This window comes from Bubalus bubalis, chromosome 21, assembly GCF_019923935.1.
Source record: "Bubalus bubalis isolate 160015118507 breed Murrah chromosome 21, NDDB_SH_1, whole genome shotgun sequence".
Classification (NCBI taxonomy): domain Eukaryota; kingdom Metazoa; phylum Chordata; class Mammalia; order Artiodactyla; family Bovidae; genus Bubalus; species Bubalus bubalis.
The window spans coordinates 16,990,170-17,008,108 of record NC_059177.1 but is presented as its reverse complement, the minus strand read 5'-3'; the positions used below and the strand labels follow the sequence as shown (position 1 = coordinate 17,008,108).

At 48.7% G+C, this 17,939-nt stretch overlaps 1 protein-coding gene across 7 annotated transcripts in view; it reads left to right on the top strand.

The window, feature by feature from the left end:
- Positions 1-17,939, top strand: part of MTMR14 (myotubularin related protein 14) — a 44,638-nt gene that overhangs the window by 7,681 nt on the left and 19,018 nt on the right. For 6 of the 7 annotated variants that reach the window (XM_006070742.4, XM_006070740.4, XM_025272828.3 and 3 more), the window contains exons 3-9: positions 468-576; positions 7,691-7,766; positions 8,085-8,145; positions 9,618-9,740; positions 10,720-10,793; positions 15,320-15,390; positions 15,985-16,059. In XM_006070742.4, the coding sequence (XP_006070804.1) occupies positions 468-576; positions 7,691-7,766; positions 8,085-8,145; positions 9,618-9,740; positions 10,720-10,793; positions 15,320-15,390; positions 15,985-16,059 (589 nt within the window). The remainder of the gene's footprint in view (positions 1-467; positions 577-7,690; positions 7,767-8,084; positions 8,146-9,617; positions 9,741-10,719; positions 10,794-15,319; positions 15,391-15,984; positions 16,060-17,939) is intronic. The other variant, XM_006070741.4, reaches the window with a different exon arrangement.

The following is a 17,939-nucleotide window of genomic DNA, read 5'->3' as shown; positions in this document are numbered from 1 at the left end:
TCAAGGCCACAAATAGCTTCTTTTTCACCATCTTTGCTCCAGCATTCCCTGCCTTGTTGACATTTTAGACTGTTAGTGTTGGTTGAAATGTTGATAATGTATCAGAGGCTCATAACCATGTGGAATGTTAACTTCATCATATCCTGCCCTCTGAAAGATCACAAAGATGGCCCCGTTATTGCCAGAGGGTCCTCAACATATTTGTCCTACTTTTGGAGTGAAAAACTGAGCACCTTTTGTTTTGATCTTAAAGGTTTTGAAATCAGGATGATTTCAGTTTTAGTACCTATAATCTAGCTTTTTTTTTTTCTTTTCTTGAAAAGCTTAAAATGTCTGTGATCTAGAATGTAGGAATCTGAGCATTTATTCAATTTGAAATGAATATTTACACACACACACACCCCTAGCATGGGTTACACAGTACTCATGCACAAGCAGCCTGACCTACCTCTCTTGCCTTGTGTTAGGTTTCAGAGCACTGTGCAGGTGAGCAAATTGCAGGACCTCGTCAACCGCAGCAAGACAGCCAGGTGCAGAGGACGTTTTGTCTGCCCGGTGATCCTGTTCAAGGGCAAGGTAAGACCTCCCCATAGCCTCGCTCTCCCTCCCTTGGAGGTACCTGGCTTAATGCAGAGTGTACAGTTGTCTCAGCAGTGGCCACAGGACTGGAAAAGGTCAGTTTTCATTCCAATCTCAAAGAAAGGCAATGCCAAAGAATGCTCAAACTACTGAACAATTGCACCCATCTCACACGCTAGTAAAGTAATACTCAAAATTCTCCAAGCCAGGCTTCAACAGTACATGAACCATGAACTTCCATATGTTCAATCTGGTTTTAGAAAAGGCAGAGGAACCAGAGATCAAATTGCCAGCATCCGTTGGATCATCAAAAAAACAAGTGAGTTCCAGAAAAACATGTATTTCTGCTTTATTGACTATGCAAAGCCTTTGACTGTGTGGACCACAACAAACTGTGGAAAATTTCTTAAAGAGATGGGAATACCAGACCACCTGACCTGCCTCTTGAGAAACCTGTATGCAGGTCAGGAAGCAACAGTTAGAACTGGACATGAAACAACAGACTGGTTCCAAATAGGAAAAGCAGTGCATCAAGGCTGTATATTGTCACCCTGCTTATTTAACTTATATGCAGAGTACATCATGAGAAACACTGGACTGGAAGAAATACAAGCTGGAATCAAGATTACCGGGAGAAATATCAATAACCTCAGACAGGCAGATGACACCACCCTTATGGCAGAAAGTGAAGAGGAACTAAAAAGCCTCTTGATGAAAGTGAAAGAGGAGAGTGAAAAAGTTGGCTTAAAGCTCAACATTCAGAAAAGTAAGATCATGGCATCTGGTCCCATCACTTCATGGGAAATAGATGGGGAAACAGTGTCAGACTTTATTTTTGGGGGCTCCAAAATCAGTGCAGATGGTGACCGCAGCCATGAAATTAAAAGACACTGACTCCTTGGAAGGAAAGTTATGACCAACCTAAATAGCATATTATAAAGTAGAGACATTACTTTATAAAGTAGAGACATTACTTTTTTTTTTAGAGACAGCCAACAATGGTCTGTCTTGTCAAGGCTATGGTTTTTCCAGTGGTGATGTATGGATGTGAGAGTTGGACTATATAGAAAGCTGAGCACAAAAGAATTGATGCTTTTGAACTGTGGTGTTGGAGAAGACTCTTGAGAGTACCTTGGACAGCAAGGAGATCCAACCAGTCCATCCTAAGGGAAATCAGTCCTGAATATTCATTGGAAGGACTGATGTTGAAGGTGAAACACCCAGTACTTTGGCCATCTGATGCGAAGAGCTGACTCATTTGAAAAGACCCTGATGCTGGGAGAGATTGAAGGCGGGAGGAGAAGGGGATGACAGAGAATGAGATGATTGGATGGCATCTGACTCAATGGACATGAGTTTGACTAAACTCTGAAAGTTGGTGATGGACACGGAGGCCTGGCATGCTGCAGTCCATGGGGTTGCAAAGAGTCGGACACAACTGAGCGACTAAACTGAACTAAGCTGACAGTTGTCTTGTTGCCAGACAAGTTAGGGTGGTTACCGGGTGTCTGGTGTGGTGGGAAGCAGGCCAAAGAATCAGACCAGTTTCAAAACCAGTTTTTTCAAGGGTGATTCTAGGTAGGCAAGGGATGGTCATAGCGGAGGACTCTACCCTATGTCCTGGAGCCCTGCTGCGTAGATTCTGATCCCGGCTCTGCTGCTTCCTGCCTGTGCAAGGCCTCCATTTCCTCCTCAGTCAAATGGGAAAAATAATCATGCCTACATCACAAGTTTATGAATAGATTAGATCAGATAAGTTGTTTGTCCATTCTTTCAGTAGTGTTATTTACCAAGTATTTATTGAATATGTATCATATTCAGGCCTTAAGGTACCTTAGCATATATGATAAACAAAAATTTGCACCCTTATCAAGCTTATATTCTATTGAGTGTTGTTAATTTGGTACCCAAATAGGGTCTCATTTCACCTATTTTTAATAATCCTTTGATGTATTAGATATTCCCATTTTGCAGATGAAATGAAGGCTCAAAGTGGTTAAATAACTTCCCCAAGTTTACTTTACACAACTTGAGAGCTGAGATTTAAACTTACTGCAAAACGCCCTCAAGTTACTACACTGTAGCTTGGGGCCACATAGTGTGGTATCAGAGGAACCCACTAAAGACGGGCAGTGGTGTGGACTGACAGGCACGGCCTCATTAAGTGAGCGGGACTAGGCTACGAGCTTTGGCAGAAGAGTGGGAGGGTATCCCAGGCAGGTGGCTGCCTGGGGCGTACAGTGAGGCAGGCGTGAGAAAGGCTGGGAGACGACCTGATGGGAGTGAGGTAGGTGGCAGAGCTGAGGATGGAAGGGGCTGAATGCAGGAGGCTGGATGCTGGCTGAGGTGTTTGCATTTGCCAGACAAGCCTCTGTGACTTCTGGGCAGGGAAATATAGGATACAAATATCATTTTGAGAAAGATTAATCTAGAAGAAGCAGACCAATAGCTTGGAGGAGGGGAGGAAAGCAGAAATGTCTGCCCACTCTTCTGTTCATCTGGTAGGTGCCTGTGTGTGCTGTGGTCCTGGCACCTCTGGGACTTTAGTCCATTCTCCCAGCATGCAGGCAAGGGCTGGAGCACGGCACTGGGAGAGAGAAATGCTAGCCTGATTCCTCTCCTTTTGTGCCTTCATGTGACAGTAGATAGGAAAGGAGAAGCAGCCACAGACTTTCATGGGGTTGGTCTGTTTCCTCTCCTGTGCCTTTCTTTCTTAAATGGAAGAAGGGCAAATGTGACAGGTGAGTCAGGAAGCCGCAGATTTGATAGGGTTGGTCTGTTTTAGGGGAAAGTATGTCTGTGAGTGAAGTTCCAGAAATTGATCATCTTAAAGCTTACTTATTCCCACAAGAAATTATGTAGGAAACACTCAAACCAGTACTTCCCACGGTGTTCTATAGAACAGTAGTTTAAGGATATGCTTGTGCAATGCATTCCCTCTCAAATAAGATTGAGAGACATCGCACCCTAGATTCACCCTGACCCCCGAGCTCCAGATTCAGGAGGTACATTGGCAAGTGTACGTCAGTGTAGGAAAGGCTCTAAGAAGTCCTGAAGCAGAGGAATCTGTGTGGTGTTGTCCTTTCTCACTCTGCAGACCTTGAGAAATGAGTTTCCAGAATGCACTTGGGAAATTGCAGTGAGACTGAAAGAAAGAGCCGCAAGGCAACACATTTCAGAGGGAGGGTAAAGAGTTGGAGGGATTATTTTTTTATTTTGGCCGTACCCCAAGGCTTGTGGGACCTTACTTAGTTCCCTAACCAAGGATCAAACCCAGGCCTTGATCGACAGTGTAAGCGTGAGAGCCCTAACTGCTGGACTGCCAGCAAATTCCGTTTTGGGGGGCAGGGGTGGTATTATTTTGAGGAGGCTTTGACGCTAAGGGCTTTACCATTCATCCTGCTTTCTTCTCCCTTTGCACCTTCCTGTCTGTTGATGTGATCCCATTGTGTTCCCTGTAGCTTCCCCTGACTCAGTCGTGTTCACTGGCTTAATACCTACTTACGTACATTTTATTCCTATTGTGTTTGAAAATCTGTCTCCTCTCGGCTGTAATCCCTATGAGGACAGAAGCCGTGTCTTATTACTGCTATCCTCCCAGTGTCTAGCAGCTGCCTACCCAGCTGGTGTGGGCAGGCTCTCTAGGAAGACACTGCTGTTGGGTTACACAGCAGTGGGCTCTGTGCTGGGTTCTAGGTGGACAGGTGACTGAGACAGTCCTGTCACCCTGGAGCTCAGTGAGTGGGGAAGGCAGACCTATGAACTTGAGGATCAAGAGATGGGGAAGAACAGGAGACGGTCTTGTGTTGTGAGGTGGGCATCTTGTCCGCAGGCGGGTCTCCCAGCAGGCCCTAATGAGTTTGGTGACAGCAGTGTTTGCTGCCAACACACCCAGCCAAGCTGCGCCGGGAATGTATGCTCAGAAGTGCCGATTTCCTGCTTCCTTCCAGACTCAGTCCATTGTGGCTAGGCCAGCTTAGGAACTAAACGTCTGATTTTGTTTCATTTCAGTTAATTTCCATTTTCTAATTGAAGCGATGTAGAATTTTTTTCGATTAAATACAATTTTCTTTTGAGGTAGGACTACATTACCCTTTAAACACTGAAAATAAAGCATCCTACTTGCGATGTGCTGTATTTATAAATACATATTGGATTTTGAAGACTTAATCCAAAAAATGTAAAATATTAATAATTTAAAAAGTGACTATATGTTGACAGAGTAATATCTTGGGACATATAGGCTTAAATAAGATATATTATTAATTTTTTAATAAAACTCAGTTCAAGCATTTAAGAATAAGCTGTTCTCATGTGCCATTTTCTCCCCCATCACTTGTATCTGGTTTTTAGAAAATTAAAATTGGAATAGCTCCTCTTTCTGTTTCCTCCCTTAAGAAATGGGGAGCAGAGATCAGCTGCTTTTATTCTGCTTGCCAAAGTTGGTACTAAATTTACAAATCCTACAGAGCCACCTTCCTCATGCAACATTAGAGGCCGCCCCTAATTAGGTAAATGGATAGCTTTCAGAGTGTATCCTGCTTTTTCAGTCAAGAGTTAAGCTTGAAGTATGGAAATGGTGGCCTGTGCATTGGAGCCGTGAAGCCCAGGAGCAAGGTCAGACATGGACCCGCCTGTGGGGTACGGCTTCCCCCAGACTCCAGCTCTCAAGACCTTTCTGTGGAGGTTGGTGCTTCACTTGGGAAGCCAGCCAGCTTACCTATTCTCCTCCACCTGATGAGTCCCCTGGACTGGGTGTGGCTGCCTCTGAGACCAAAAAAACAGGGACAGATCGAGGGGATTTGGGGAAATTGGGGAGCAGAAAGAAGAATCTGAGCCTTGAAAAGAGCTCAGAGCTCAACAGCTCACGAGGGGATATGTGTCTGCCTGAAAAAAATTTAATAGAAATAATAGAAGAGTGAGATTTCGTGCCGCAGCTTGGATGATGGAGGGGGACATGGTAACATGTGCTGGTCAAACTCAAAACAGCCACCACCACCCCTCACTTGTTTGCTCATGAATCAGACCTCCCCCAATACCATTGGAATCTTGAGGGTCCTCAACCTGAAAATGGACACTCCGTTGCTGCAACTCCTAATTACTGGGCTGGTCTCTTCCGAGTAGAGGATGTTATTTGAGGCTGGAAAGGGATCTGTGGATGGACTTGGAGATACAGGTAAACTCTGGCATGTACATTTTTATCCGGAGACAGTTTGTCATTATCATCAGATTTGCAAAATCCTTTTGGACCCAGAGAAAGGGAAACATTCCCCTGTAGAGTGCATCGTGCTCAGGCTAGCAGGACTCTCTGCCCAAGCCCTTCTTTACAGGCTTCCAGGACAGCCCTACCTCAAATGTGTTCTGCCCCCAGCACTGGAAAAGCACCCCCCGGATTGTAGCAGGTTGCCCTTCTATCATTTGCCCCCTGTCCTAAGCTGCCAGGGATGACCTGCCAATTCCTAGCATGCCTCTTTCCTGTAGCAGCAAAACTGTTTCTTTCCCACTGTCTTACAGGTGGAGAAGGAGACGCCCTCTGGCAATATTCTACAATCTTCCAGGGACCCTCCTTATACTGCCAGGCTGCATGACCCATTCAGAAATGTACCCCCACCCCCAGTTTAATCTCCCAGCCACCCTCACTGCCTCCCTCAGCCTGTAGCTAAACCCTGGGGTCACCAGATCCCAGATACCTCTTCCCATTCCCCCACCCCTCTTGGATCTCATCAAACACAGTTTATAAAGATTCAGCCTTAGAATCAGATAGTGAGAGGCTTCCCTGGGGGTCTAGTGGTTAAGAATGTGCTGTGCAATGCAGCGGATGTGGGTTCAGGCCCTGGTCTGGAAGTTGAAATCCCACACGCTGCAGAGCAACTGAGACCTGACACAGACAAATAAACTCTTTTTTAAAAAATTAGATAATGAAGTTCACACCTATTGCCTGGTTTCTAGAATTCTAGCTCTTGTAATGCTGCTTCAGTGATGAGCAAAGAGTAAAAGCAAAGTTAAGCACAGTTACAGTTACTACATTCCTTTAGTACGTAGGAGAGAGAAGGTAAAATTTCTTAAAAAAAAAAAAAAGCCCCCAAACATTTCTCCCTTAATTGACCCTCCTGCTCCAAAGGTTTCCCTTCCTGCGCTAAGCAGTGACAGCACAGGTGCTCTGGAGGGATGTGGGCTCGGTCAGATCCCTGCTTGTTCCTCACTGTGGGACCTCAGGCCCTACTTGATCTCCCTGCGCCCGTTGCTCTTTGCATCTGTGAAGCAGCAGCAGTGCCTGCCCCCAGCCACACTTCCCTTAAGGGCTTGTGAAAACCCAGTGGAAAGGTGTGTTTGTGTTTCACTGACATGCTGACATACACATGTGATAATCGCCAGGTCTTAACCCAAGTAAGACCACTTGTGTGTGACAACCACTGAGTCTACCCATTACCATTAGTGATACTCTGGTGCCTCTCGTTTGGGAGAGAGAACCCCTTGACAGAGGCTCTAGGTTAAAATCTAGGCTTGCTTCAGAGAGACTGCTGTCACAGTGGCCCTGATGCTGAGACTTTGGGCAGTGCTCATGCACCCATTTTGCTGGTCTGGAATGATCAGAAGAGTTCCAGGGCTTCCCCCTACTGTGTGCACTTCAGAAAACCACCTGACTGTTGGTCAGAGGGTACAAACTTCCAGTTGCAAGATGAATAAGGTTTGTGGATCTAATGTACAGCATGGTGGTTATAGTTAATAATACTGTATTATATACATGAAAGTTGTAGAGAGAGATGGTCTTAAATGTTTCCACCACACAAAAAAAGAAATGGTAATTATGTGACCTGATGCAGGCGTTAGCTAACTCTGTGGTGGTAATGGTTTTGCAGTATGTTAGTGGTCTTGCCTGGAGAATCCCAGGGATGGCGGGGCCTGGTGGGCTGCCGTCTGTGGGGTTGCACAGAGTCGGACACGACTGAAGCGACTTAGCAGCAGCAGCAGCAGTGATACAAATCATCATGTTGTGCACCTTAAACTTACACAATGTCATGGGTCAATTATATCTCAAGAAAGCAGGGATAAGTAGAACCAAAAAACTCCAGAAAACCATCTGACCCTGAAAATGTGGTTTCTCTCCCAGCACATTTGCAGGTCAGCCACACTGGCTGGATGGGGGGAGCTGTATGGACGCACTGGCTACAACTATATTTTCTCAGGTGAGCGCTGAGCTGCAGCCTCTGTGACTAAGAACAGGAGCCCAGTCATGGAGAACAGTTACCCATGGCCACAGCGGTGGTGGTGATTATGGGGGTGAGCAGCAACCTGGGGCAGGGGGGGCAAGGGCGTCTAGAGCCCCTCCTCTCATCACCTGAGAAGATGCGTGTGGTGAGAAGAATGCCAGGCACGTGGGGCATCCAGTCCTGGGAAAGGGAGGAGCATGGTCCTTGGGGTGGAACCAGGGGTAGACTGGTCAAGCAGCCCTTGCATGGAGCCCCTGCCATGCCCCAAGTGCTGACCGCAGGTTCCTCCCACAGGGGGTGCAGACGACGCCTGGGCAGATGCAGAGGATCTCACGGAGGAGGACTGTGCTCTTCGGTCAGTGCCAGGCAGTTATGGGTCTGGGCTTGGGTGAGGGGCAGGTATCTGACCAGTGGTGGCCATTTTCTACTGATGGCCGTGACATCATCAGTGGTCCAGGTGAGTGGATTGGCTTCCTTCGTCCACATCTCTGAAACAGTTGTTGAAGTCCACCCCATAGCCTCACCCGCAGCTGACTTTATGAACTGCCTGAGCAGTCTGTCTTTATCCTGGCTGCTCACAAGGACCCCAGGGAGAGTGCCCCAGTCCTGGGGTTCCTGGTACTGCAGGCCCAAGACATGGTGCAGACATCTGTGTGTCTTCAAGCCCCATGGTTTCCAGGATGTTGATGTCCAGCCTACCAGGTGATGCCGGACACACCTGGCCTGAGGACTGTGGTCAACACATCGGAGATGCGGGCACCAGAAGTTCCGCAGCTGTGTAATTGGTGCCGTAAGGGAGTACAACACAGAGGAGTGCTTTAGGTCCCCTGAAAGGGAGGGAGGGGGCTGGCTCCCACTCTTCCTACCTCCTTTCTAAATACTTTTTCGAAAATGACAGTAATGTTACTTTGGAAAAGCTCCTTTGCATGGTCTGTGCCACATGGAAAGTCTTTAACTGGTGTCAGGCATCTCTGGAATGCACATCAGCACCCTGGTCAGATCAGCTGCCCAAAATTACAGCTCAGAGCTTGAAAAGGCATCTCGCTGTGCCCAGCTTCTGCCTGCTGGTTCCACGAGCAGCGGCTCTGGCTTGCACACAGGAATGTTTGGCTCTTCCCCCGAGATCAGACGACCTCTGCTCCAGCCAGGCCGTCTTCCACACTGCGCACTGTTCTTGGCGAGGCATCTGCTGGGTTCAGCAAAGCAGTGGGCATTAAAAAAATAAATTAATGGTGACTGTTTATTTGTTCTACTTTTGCCTTTATCTGTATGACTGATCAGAAGGCAGCCTGGGGATTAGGAAAATCTCATCTTTCTCCTTGCTTCAGAGGCCTTCTAAGGAGAGGGAATTCACTTGCTAGTATTTCACAATTAGTTGATAAAATAGCTCTAAAAAGTCGATCTCCCAATGAGAATTTCAATCTGTTACATTTTGAGCAAGTCATGTGGCTAAAAATGGTCATAAATGGGGGAGAGGGAGGAGGGTAGAGAGAGAGAAACTCTAATGGAAGCTCAGAGACTTGATCAGCCACCAGCCTGCTGCTTTTTAGAACTCGGAGATTATCTTGAGTCTTCTGGCTTAATGTCAGGCAGCACCAGAAAGCCCTTTCCTGCCCCAGCTGCATATTGCTTCTCTTTGAAATGTGTCCCAGAGAGCAGGATAATCTCTTGGAAAGTCACCTTCCCTCACCTTCACTGGGACCGCTGTCCCGTCTGGCCCTCGCAGCCTACCTCTCCTGGAGAAGGGAAACAGAAGTGCTCCTGTAGCGCCTAGACTTCTGGGAATGGACACTCAGTGCAGCTTCTCCCTCTGGCTGTCTGTTTCAGAAGTTCCGACACGCATCTCTTTGATAAGGTCAGAGGCTATGACATCAAGCTGCTCCGGTACCTGTCAGTCAAGTACATCTGTGACCTGATGGTGGAGAACAAGAAGGTGAAGTTTGGCATGAAGTGAGTGCAGGGCACCCCCCTCCAAGTGGGTGGAGGCCATGTGTTCACAGGCTCATGGGCTCGGGGATGGTGCAAAGCAGTCACTAGGGCACACTGGGTGCCAGGCCTTGAGCATCCTCTTCCTGTATCCTCACACAGCCCTCCCTGTGAGGAGGTTCTTGTATCCCTCTCTTGCGGGGGAGAAACAAGCCAGAGAGGTTAAGTCACTTGCTCAGGGTGGTCCAGTAGGCACCGAGGGAGCCGCCAACGTCTCATGTGTACTCTGCTGTCACTCCGCCATCTCTGGTGGATTGGCATCTCTTTTAAAGTGGATCCAAAAAAACAGGGTGGATCCAGAAAATCAGTATTCACTCAATTTTTATATCCTGTATGCTGTATGGACCAAGTGTTCACAGGACAAAGAAAAATGAGAAAAAATGGAGCCTGGGTTGGGGTGATGAATTTGGGGAATTTTCCCAAAGTGTAGCTTGTTTATTTTTTTTATAATACTGACCTTTAATTATGCCATGTTTGTCTTAGAAAATAAGCCACACTTATAAGTTACAGTTCAGCTGTCTGTAGGTCCCCCTGCCCCTCCGTCATCTGTCAGAGTAGACCTCTGTCTCTCAGATGCTGCTGGGGAGCATCCTCAGCTGATGCTGGAGAAGACAGTGGAGAGGAGAGTCCCCCTTGGGGCCCCTCCTGAATGGTGCCTGTGCTTCCTTCATCTGGGAGGCTTATAAGGATTGTGGTTCTGTGGCTTTAGGTCCCATCGCAAGTGCTGTGATATCAGGGAGAGTCAGCACTCTCACCTGGTGACTTCGGGTAGGCGGCAGAGAGGTCCCATTCTTAATTGCTCAAAGTAAGCCTGACTGAAGGGCCTCATCCCAACTCTGAGAGAGGTTTCTGTAGCAGGAGGCTTATCCGAGCTGTGGTGATGCTTGTGGGGAATGGCATGCATGGGTTCTGATGCCGTAACACGTTGTGTCCTGTCTTGTAGTGTCACCTCCTCTGAGAAGGTGGACAAAGCCCAGCGCTATGCCGACTTCACTCTCCTCTCCATCCCGTATCCAGGTAGGGGCTCCTTCCAGGATCCGGTCAGGGGACAGGCTTCCCAGGACTGGGGCTCCGAAGGCCACCTGGCAGGCCCTGGCCACTTAGGTGCTCAGGTGCCCTGGAGCTCCCTGGTAGCATACACTGTTGCTCAGTGTAGGACAGTGTGGTTCCCGGTCCATGGCTCTCAGCTCAGGGTAGGACACTGTCCTGGCAGGGGTTTGCCTTGGGAGGGGCCCAGGGATGGAGTCTGGACTCACACGCACCCTGCTGCACCCTTGAGCGAGTTCCTTCACCGTGCCAGTCCCAGGTTTTCTCAAGCATCGTGGAAGTCGGTGAGGCTTAGCTCAGGGTCTTGTCGGATTAGGTGAAGTCAGGTTGATCAGCGTGCTCTGTGCCGCTAACGTGCTGTTCTTATGGTCAGCCGCCAGTCGTGCCCTGCTGGGTGTTACTGTGGTGACGTAAGCACTCTGTCCTCAGTTGCACGTGGTTGGTGGCCTCGCCATGTTGCAGAGCACTGTGGTGAGCACGCAGCTGGCTACATGTGTCTCTGGCACAGACTGTATGCAGTCTGTAGCCAGGGCAGTGTTCTCTGCACTGCATGGGTCCATTGGTAGCATTGTAGCCTTCTAGCAACACCTGCTTGTTCAGGGAGGTATGAGAGCCCTAACCTCAGTGCCAGACTTTGTGAACAGACAGCAAAAAGTGAGCTCGTCCTTAAAACCTCTCTCCTGCTCCGCAACACTAGCCCTGCCTTCAGTCCTGTGCTGGATCTTGTCTCTTCATCTTGGAGCCATGGGGCCAATGGCAAGAGCAGACTGGTGACCCCAGGTTGCTGTCGAGCCACGAGGCCTTCTCTTTAGAAACTCAGGTTCATCTGGTGCCTGGTGGGCAGAGGGTATCATCATTGTGAGCCGGTGGCACCTGAACCAGGACCCCCGGTGGCCTGGCTGTCTCACTCTGGCCTCGGTTAGGGACTCTCCTTTCTAATCTCTGCCAGCTCAGCATTTGGTGGCTTGTAGGGCTGGGCGTGCATCTCAGCTGCAGCACCATGTCCTTGAATAAATCCCCTAACCCTTCCGAGGATAAATGAGGATAACACTGTTTATTTCTGGGTGCTATGCCATGTCCAGCCCTGACAGGTGCTCACTGACACTGGGCCGAGTGATGGGTGCGTGGGAGGAAAGGCTTGTTTTAGCCAGATGCTGAACTGTTACATTGATGCCTGGGCTTGGCAACATCAGAGCTGTCGAGAAGATGTCCCACCTGGGGGTCTGCATGAGGGCTTCCATAGTGTAGTTTTCAGGTTGGTTTTCACACCAGGCTCCCCACTCTCAGGGGATGCTTTGGGGTCTGCAGACTGAAGTACTCTGCCTAATGGGAGAGCTCTGTATTGGCTGAGGACCCAGGTGTCAGCTTTCTGTATTAGTATTCAGGTTCTCAGTAGGATTTGGTTTAGAAAAAATTGTTTTGTGCCAGAACAGTGGCACAATATCCTTTCTGCTGTCATTGGGCAACTTGTTATAAGACTCCTGAAACTAACACCATTTGACCCAGTTATTCATTAGGCTGTAATCCAGCCAGCCTGGGGCTGCAGATGCTCATCATGTGAGTTTTATTTTTTTGGCCACACAGCATGTTAGTTCCCCAAGCAGATTGAACCCATGCCCCTGCATTGGAAGGCAGAGTCTTAACCACTGGACCACCAAGGGAGGTCCTTCATCACGTCCATTTATACCCAGCCAAACATGGGTAATATTTTCATTAATCAGAATAAGGATTATGTAAATAATGGCACAGCCACCCATAGTATTGTAGAATGAGATATTACACAGTCATAGAAAAATGCTTAAGGTGCTAATAATAAGCACAATACAAAGTGAAATAGTAAAATCTCAACTGTGTGCGAGGAAAAGTGCTTATACAAAGGATAAGAAAGAAATATGCCAAAATGGTAAGATGATACTATCTATCTCTGAATTTTTTCCCCTGTTCTTCCTAGAATATCATGGACTGGATCTGATAGTCGTATGTGTGTTGAGGGGAGAGTAAGGGGGGTGGGTAATCAATAAAAATTCAGAAGCCTGGGGTGGGGGAGATGGCATGTGAGGGCACAGGAGAAGCAACTTTTACTTCCTGTGTTTTACTTCTTATGTTCTTGAATTTCTTCACCTGCCTATATTACTTCATAACAAAATTAACATTAGCCAGACCAAGTCCTGAAATGCACTCTGCTGCCGTTTCAGGGGTCTCCGTTGAGCCCTCTGATGAGTTTGAAGCCCAGACAGGAACTGTGGTGGTATCAGTTCTCTGTCAGACTAACTTAGGCTTTGACTGGCCCTTGAAAATGAGAAGTGTTCGGGGAGCACTTCCCTCAGGCCCCAAAATAGAAGGGGCCGAAAACTCCCCAGCACAAGTCTAATTTGTTTCCTTCTCAAGTGAGCGCCTGCTCTCGCTTCACTTTTGGTGCCATCCCTTTGCCTCTCAACAGGCTCAGAAGCCCGTTGAGGTAATGAATGTCAGGCCTTGCCCTGGGTATCAAGGTTGTTTTAATTCCCTCCATTTCTCACAGTCTATTGCTTCTGTATCACACACTGCTCAGAGCTGGGCCTGGAGCCTGTGGTGTTGATTGGAGTGCTTGAGTCTGAGAAAGCAGAGCACTTCACAGGAGCTCTGAGGAATAATTGGTGTCTCTTCTAAACCTGGGCTGATAAGCTCAGGGCCTCTGTCTGATATTTATATTTCTTCTTTCTCCCAGTGAGGCGCCTAGGAATAGGCTGAAGTGTTAGGGCTGAGTATTGTGTCCTGACTTCCCCATCTACAGAGGGGCCTGGGGACTTAGAGTGAAGGAGGGCAGAGGTAGGGGGTGGATAAGAGCCACGTCTCCAGGACACGGGCTCGGTCTCTAGACTTCCCCCTACCAGAGGAACCTTTCCTTTGTTCCCAGGAGTGACCTCAGGCTGAGCGTGGCCCGAGGAGCTGGAGAGTCCCATGGGAATGTTGATGGCCTGTGGCTACCTTGACAGAATTCAGGCAGTTGTTCTGTTGTCTTTGGGGACCTCCTCAGACTTGGACCTGTGGCCAAAGGCTTGTGTCCTTCAGAGTTTGTGTTGGCTCTGACAGAGGACCTGAGAGGAATGTAGGAAGCTCTCTGCCAACCCCCCGGCCCTGGCCGTCCTGGCTGTGTGGTGAGGGCAGGCCTCATTCCGCCTGGATCGAGCTGCAGGGCTGCGCTGGGCTCTTGCTTCAGCTTCAGCAGGAAGGTGGCACTGGTATGCTGTCTCCTGAGGGCCATCAGTGCTCTGCCAGCTGTTTTCTGTGTATTATTTCATCTCGTCCTTAACCACTTGACAAATGAGAAAGTCAAGGCTGAGAGACGTTCACGTGTTCACGGTCACAGAGCTGAGCTAAAGACTGAGGTTTGAGGCTGGGAACGTTGGCAGGGCCCTTTTCACTCGTTTTCCCTCGGTTCCTGAGGTCTTACCTTGGTGGTGTTTCTTACGGCGTTTCACTTGTCGAGATGGGTGTGTCTGGAGCACCTGTCCCGTGCACTGCCCACGGTCCTTTCCTGCATGTTACAGTGCTCAGTCCTCACTGAAAGCCTGTGGGGCTGCTATAGGCAGACCTTGTTTTACTGCTCTTCGATTTATTACTCTTTACATTTTACATCTTTTATAAATTGAGTGTTTGTGGGAGCCCTGCATCAAGTCTGTTGGTACCATTTTTCCAACATTTGTTTACTTCATGTCTCTGTGTCCCATTTTGATAACTTTCATAGTACTTCAAAATTTTTCATCATTACTACACTTGTTATGGTAATGTGTGATCAGCGATCTTTGACTTTACTGTTCCAGCTCATTGTAGGCTTAGATTTTGGTCAGCAATTTTAAGGAATAAAGCTTTTTTTTTTGGCCACACCACGTGGCTTGTAGGTTCTTGGTTCCCCAACCAGGTGTTGAACCGGGCCCACAGCAGTACTCTTGAGTCTTAGCCACTGAACCTCCAGGAAATTCCCTGAAGTATTTTTTATATTTAAGGTATATTGGTTTTTTAAGACATCATGTAATCTCACATTTAATAAACTGTAATATAGTATAAGCCTGACTTTAATATGTACTGGGAAACCAGGATTTACATGGCTTGCATTATTGCAGTATTTGCTTTATTGGAGTAGTAGCAGGGTGATCTTATGTGACTAGATAAGTTGCTGAGAACGTGCTGCCAGGGTTCAAATTGTACGCCACGCTTTTGTTCTCTGGTTGTTGGCACTTCAGGGGCATATAGAACAGAGGAACCTGAAATGAAAGGAGAGGTGACCAGCAACCAGTGAGCACAGATGGAGAGAGAGAGAGAGTGGTGTGCAGGCAGGCGGTACCTTGTCAGGAAGGGTCGTGACTAGAAACCGGAGGAGCGCTGGAGGTGCCCGCCCACCCAGTCCAGGCCCCACTCGTGTCAGCTGGTGGCCACTTACGTCCTCCAGCGCCCAGGGGTGTCTCAGGACATTGGGCCAGGAAGAGCGGTGGTGTAACTCTGCCCTTCTTTTCCAGGCTGTGAATTTTTCAAGGAATATAAGGATCGGGATTACATGGCTGAAGGGCTCATTTTTAACTGGAAGCAGGTATGAACTGTACCACTTGTCAGCTTGGGTCTTCTGTTCCTTTGTGAAGGGAAACCAGCTAGAAAATTTTGAGGGGAAAACAGCTACCCTTTTCGTTTCTTTTCTCTTCCCTGAATGAGTCTCATTTTTTTCTCTCCCTCTTCTCCTTAGATATACATGTTTAAACTCTTATCACATACTATTTTCTCACCCCCTTTTAGTTTCTCCCTTTCTTTAAAAAAGTTTTCAGGTAGGAGAAATGCTTCATCTTTGCTCCACCACCTCCTGTGGGAAGAAGGGGCAGCCTTCTGGTCCTCCCCAGTGGGTGGGAGCAGCCCAGGAGCTGCTGGAGGCTGAATCCAGTCCATCACCTCCGTCTCAGCAGCAAACACTCAAATGGCCAACTGAAAAACTCCACTTGGCAGCAACATCTGGTCCCTTTGATTTTTTAAGCTTTCCCTCTCAGGGTGGCACAGGCATCTAGCTCAGAGGAGGCGAGCACTGTCGGGGGGACACCCTGCCTGCCCATGATAGCCGCAACTTCAGGGCCTCCACCTGTCACCATAGCGTCTCCTGGTGGCCAGCCTGTGTCTCACAGTGTCTTTCTGTCCCCAGGACTACGTCGATGCCCCTCTGAGCATCCCTGACTTCCTGACTTGCTCTCTGAATATTGACTGGAGCCAGTATCAGGTGAGGGGACCCCTGGTGCCCAACCCACAAGCCCCTCAGGCAGAGGTCTGGAGGCCTGGCTCGCCTCCAACCTCTGACAGCCTAGGAAAGGAGGAGCTGCTAGTCTCTCTGACTCTCTCTCCTGATTTGCTCTTGGCCCAGAAAATCAAAGCTTTCTGAACATGACTCACTGAAAGATTTGCATCCACCAGGGGGTTCTGTTTCCAGAGGAGGACTGCGTGGAGTTTGCTTTTCCGGCTCTGGGACTTAGTGACTTTTTTCATTTTACCTTTTAAATGCATGTTCCATCAGAGGAAGTGCAGCACTCCCTGACCTAATTTGCTCATAGAGACCTGAAAATTATTTCCATTGTACGTCTCTCGTTACTGTCTGCCGTGGAAGGGGCGCCAATCTTACTGGATGAACCCATCTGTCTACCACGTCTGGCCCACACTGTACAAGCCCGTGGCCCATTAGCAGTCTCCTTGCCACCTGCTTCAGCCAGGACAGGGAGCCTCATTCTGCCCACTGCCTTCCCCACGCCTATTCCCTCTGCCTGGCTGGCCCCCTCCAGACTCCTTTTGTCTGGCTGACACCCTGCCTTCAGGATTTGGCTTGAGTGTCCATTTCAAGAAGACTTGCCTGATGTGCCTCCTGTCCCCATCCCTGGGAAGTTGGATGCTTGCATTACATTCCCATTAATCCCTGGGCGTGTCTTTCTTGGAGTTTTCCACTGAGCTCTAGTTACTGATTTATAATAGAGCTGCTTCCCCATCTTCTGTAGACTGAACACCAGGAGGATGGGGAACCACGGCTTGTGCATCCTAGAACTGAAAATGGCCTTGAGCCAGAAGGCTGAGCCACTGAATACCTAGAAAACATCCTGCTTCCGTCCTCTTTTCATCTGCCCCTGGGTCTGGACAGTTCCCATTCAGCCTTGAGATCTCCCTCTCCCAGAGGCCCAGCACCCTCTGTTACGCAGCTCTGTGTTCCAGTATCACCTTGGACTTTGTTATCCTAGTAGCAGAGGGTCTGTAAAGGCAGAGGCCATGCTTACCCTGTTTTTTTCTTGTACGTGTGCCCCCGGACACAAGGCAGATGCTCCATAACTATTGGCATGAGCCAGTTATAGGGGTGTTGGGTCTTCTCTGTATAGGTGTTTTTGCAAGAGAGGGGACTTCAGAACGAGAGCTGATAGGTTGTTTGTTGTGTCCCAGAAAGGTGGAACAGGCTGAGGAGCCTTGTTCCCTACTGTCAGGCCCCATTCTGTCCCCAGACAGGCGGCACAGCCAGAGAAAGCGGCAGGCCTCCTCCTGAATCTGCTGTGTGCAGAGCCCTCAAGTAGGCCCCACCCAGCCACCACCCCTCTCTCTGCTGGCACCGTTCTTTGCCCTTGTGCATACAGATCTGAGAACCACTTCCTCACCAAATTCCCTATAACTGTACATCAATGCTGTCAACTATGTTGATAGCATTGATGCTGCCAAGGAAGTCTGTCTCTCTGGGAAGGGTCCCTTGTGTGTGAGGAGTTGTGTTTAGTGGATAGAGGCCCTGGGTGTGAGCTCCTTCGGCTGTTCTCACGGGGCTCTGTGACCTTGAGCAAGTGACCTCACTTCCCTCTGAAAGCAGAATTGACAGCACCTGTTTCAGAGTTGTGGTGAGGTTCAGATACGATCACTGCATGAAAGTGTCCTGTTAACGGAAATGCCGGACCAATTTAGTGATGATTGAGGGGGACTCCTGGCTTACTAACTTGGGAGTGAGCACTCATAAAGCCCTGGGCACGAGGGTAGGGGGCAGGGCCTCCCCCAGCTCTGCCTGCCAACAACAGCTTTTGTCTCTGGTGTTGCTCAGCCAGTTGGCCTCACTGCGCTTTGCTGTCCTCTTCCTCAGCCAGGTAT